Source organism: Temnothorax curvispinosus, unplaced genomic scaffold (genome assembly GCF_003070985.1).
Source record: "Temnothorax curvispinosus isolate PA1 unplaced genomic scaffold, ASM307098v1 QBEX01005002.1, whole genome shotgun sequence".
Taxonomy (NCBI): Eukaryota; Metazoa; Arthropoda; class Insecta; order Hymenoptera; family Formicidae; genus Temnothorax; species Temnothorax curvispinosus.
Window position 1 is genome coordinate 1,488 of NW_020214782.1, and position 1,541 is coordinate 3,028.

At 44.5% G+C, this 1,541-nt stretch overlaps 1 protein-coding gene across 2 annotated transcripts; it reads right to left on the reverse strand.

Moving 5' to 3' along the window:
* Positions 1–423: 423 nt before the first annotated feature.
* Positions 424–1,145, reverse strand: LOC112454317 (brefeldin A-inhibited guanine nucleotide-exchange protein 1-like). Of its 2 annotated transcripts, none has more exons than XM_025015616.1 (2): positions 871–1,145; positions 424–775 (listed from the first exon to the last, which is right to left on the reverse strand). In XM_025015616.1, the coding sequence occupies exons 1-2, from the start codon at positions 1,115–1,117 to the stop codon at positions 714–716; spliced, it is 309 nt and encodes a 102-aa protein (XP_024871384.1). In that variant the 5' UTR covers positions 1,118–1,145; the 3' UTR covers positions 424–713. The 2 variants fall into 2 exon arrangements, with proteins under 2 accessions (XP_024871384.1, XP_024871383.1); XM_025015615.1 differs by having other exon boundaries at positions 866–1,145.
* Positions 1,146–1,541: the final 396 nt, after the last annotated feature.

The window sequence follows — 1,541 nt, forward strand, 5'->3', positions numbered from 1 at the left end:
GTCGCTGCGGGCGAGTAGTTGTTCCCTTTCCGGGGGGGTGGATACCGTCGGCGGATGGGCGATGGCAGCACCAACAGGTGAGTCGCATGATTTGGCTGATCGCGATCCGCCGACGTTTCGCGCGAGAGTTACGAACGACTTATGCAACTAAGTATAAACGATACATGAATACATGAACATGAAGTAACTACACTATTTACAAGGCGATACGCCGAACAGTCACATATAAAATATCGAATTTTCAAAGTCATAATTCTTCTTTATATGTTCGGTAATGTGGTTTTAGTTATTTGTGTAACAAGTGCGGGAAGTTGAGAATTGGACACGAGTGCGGAGTGGACGCACGAGCCGAAGGCGAGTGCGATCACCCGCACGAGTGTCCAATTCTCAAACCGCACGTGTTACACACCCTATTTTATATTACAAAGTGCGTGGAAAGTGGCCTATTACGCGCGCGTCATCTGTGCGACGGATGGCCGATTCCGCATGCGCGAGAGATTTCTCACTCGAGGCCGTGCGGGAATGAAATATTCAAAGTGATTTGAAAAGCTCTCAACGTGATTTAAAAAGCTTTCTACATCCATCGTCATTAAGTAGACGCACGCAACGTAAAGTTTCATGAAGATGAGCTAGTTAGACTTAGCTAACTAAGACTTAGCTCAGCTTCAGTTTTGCCGTTTGCTATGACAGAACCCTCCTGCTGATGTTCCCCATCAAGCTTCACGTTCTCTTCCTCCGCCTGAGTCTCCATTCGCGCAAAGATCACGTTGATCATCTGCGTGAGAGTCGCACAGGCTGTTGTTTGATTCACCAGGTTGCCCGACGACAAGTAAACGTTGTAAACAGTACGAATTGTTAACAGTACCGTACCCTCGTATACCTCCACATGCTGGCTTGTCATTACAGTCAGCAGAGCTTTAATAATCTGCAGCTGCACACTCTCATTGGTCTGTGGACCGGTGAAGCAACCGCAAATTGTCTCGACAATGCGCACAATCAGCAGCTTGTTAGGCTCCGTTGAATCAGACACATTGCCAGTGAGATGGCTATATGCGATTAACTTCTGCAGGCAGTCCAGTGCTGTGTCACCACAATCCGTAGTGACTAGCTCTGACATGCTGACTCAAATGGCAAAAAGTACTTCTCAGCGGTAATGACATTTGAGTCGCTCTTAATTGGGCTGTGGCCCAATTAAGGGCGTTTGAGATAACATACCTCTTTACCCTGCACAGCTGGTGTACATCTTTGATCTCGTTACGTCCTCAGCGGAGGTCCTCTGCAAGATGGAAATATGAGTGACAAACTTAATTAGCAACTATCGCTTATAGCTACAGGCTTATTAGCCTGTATATTTATTTATTTCAGTATAAAATAATTTTTAAAACGTTCATATTAATTCTGATTGCAGACGGACCTTCGTGAACACTAGCGCCTTCTTCTTTTAACATGAATAACTAAAAATCTATATTTCAGCTAATTACCGAGTTTATAAATATTTAATTAAAATTATCTGGGTGACTCACAAACCTTTTTAATCACAC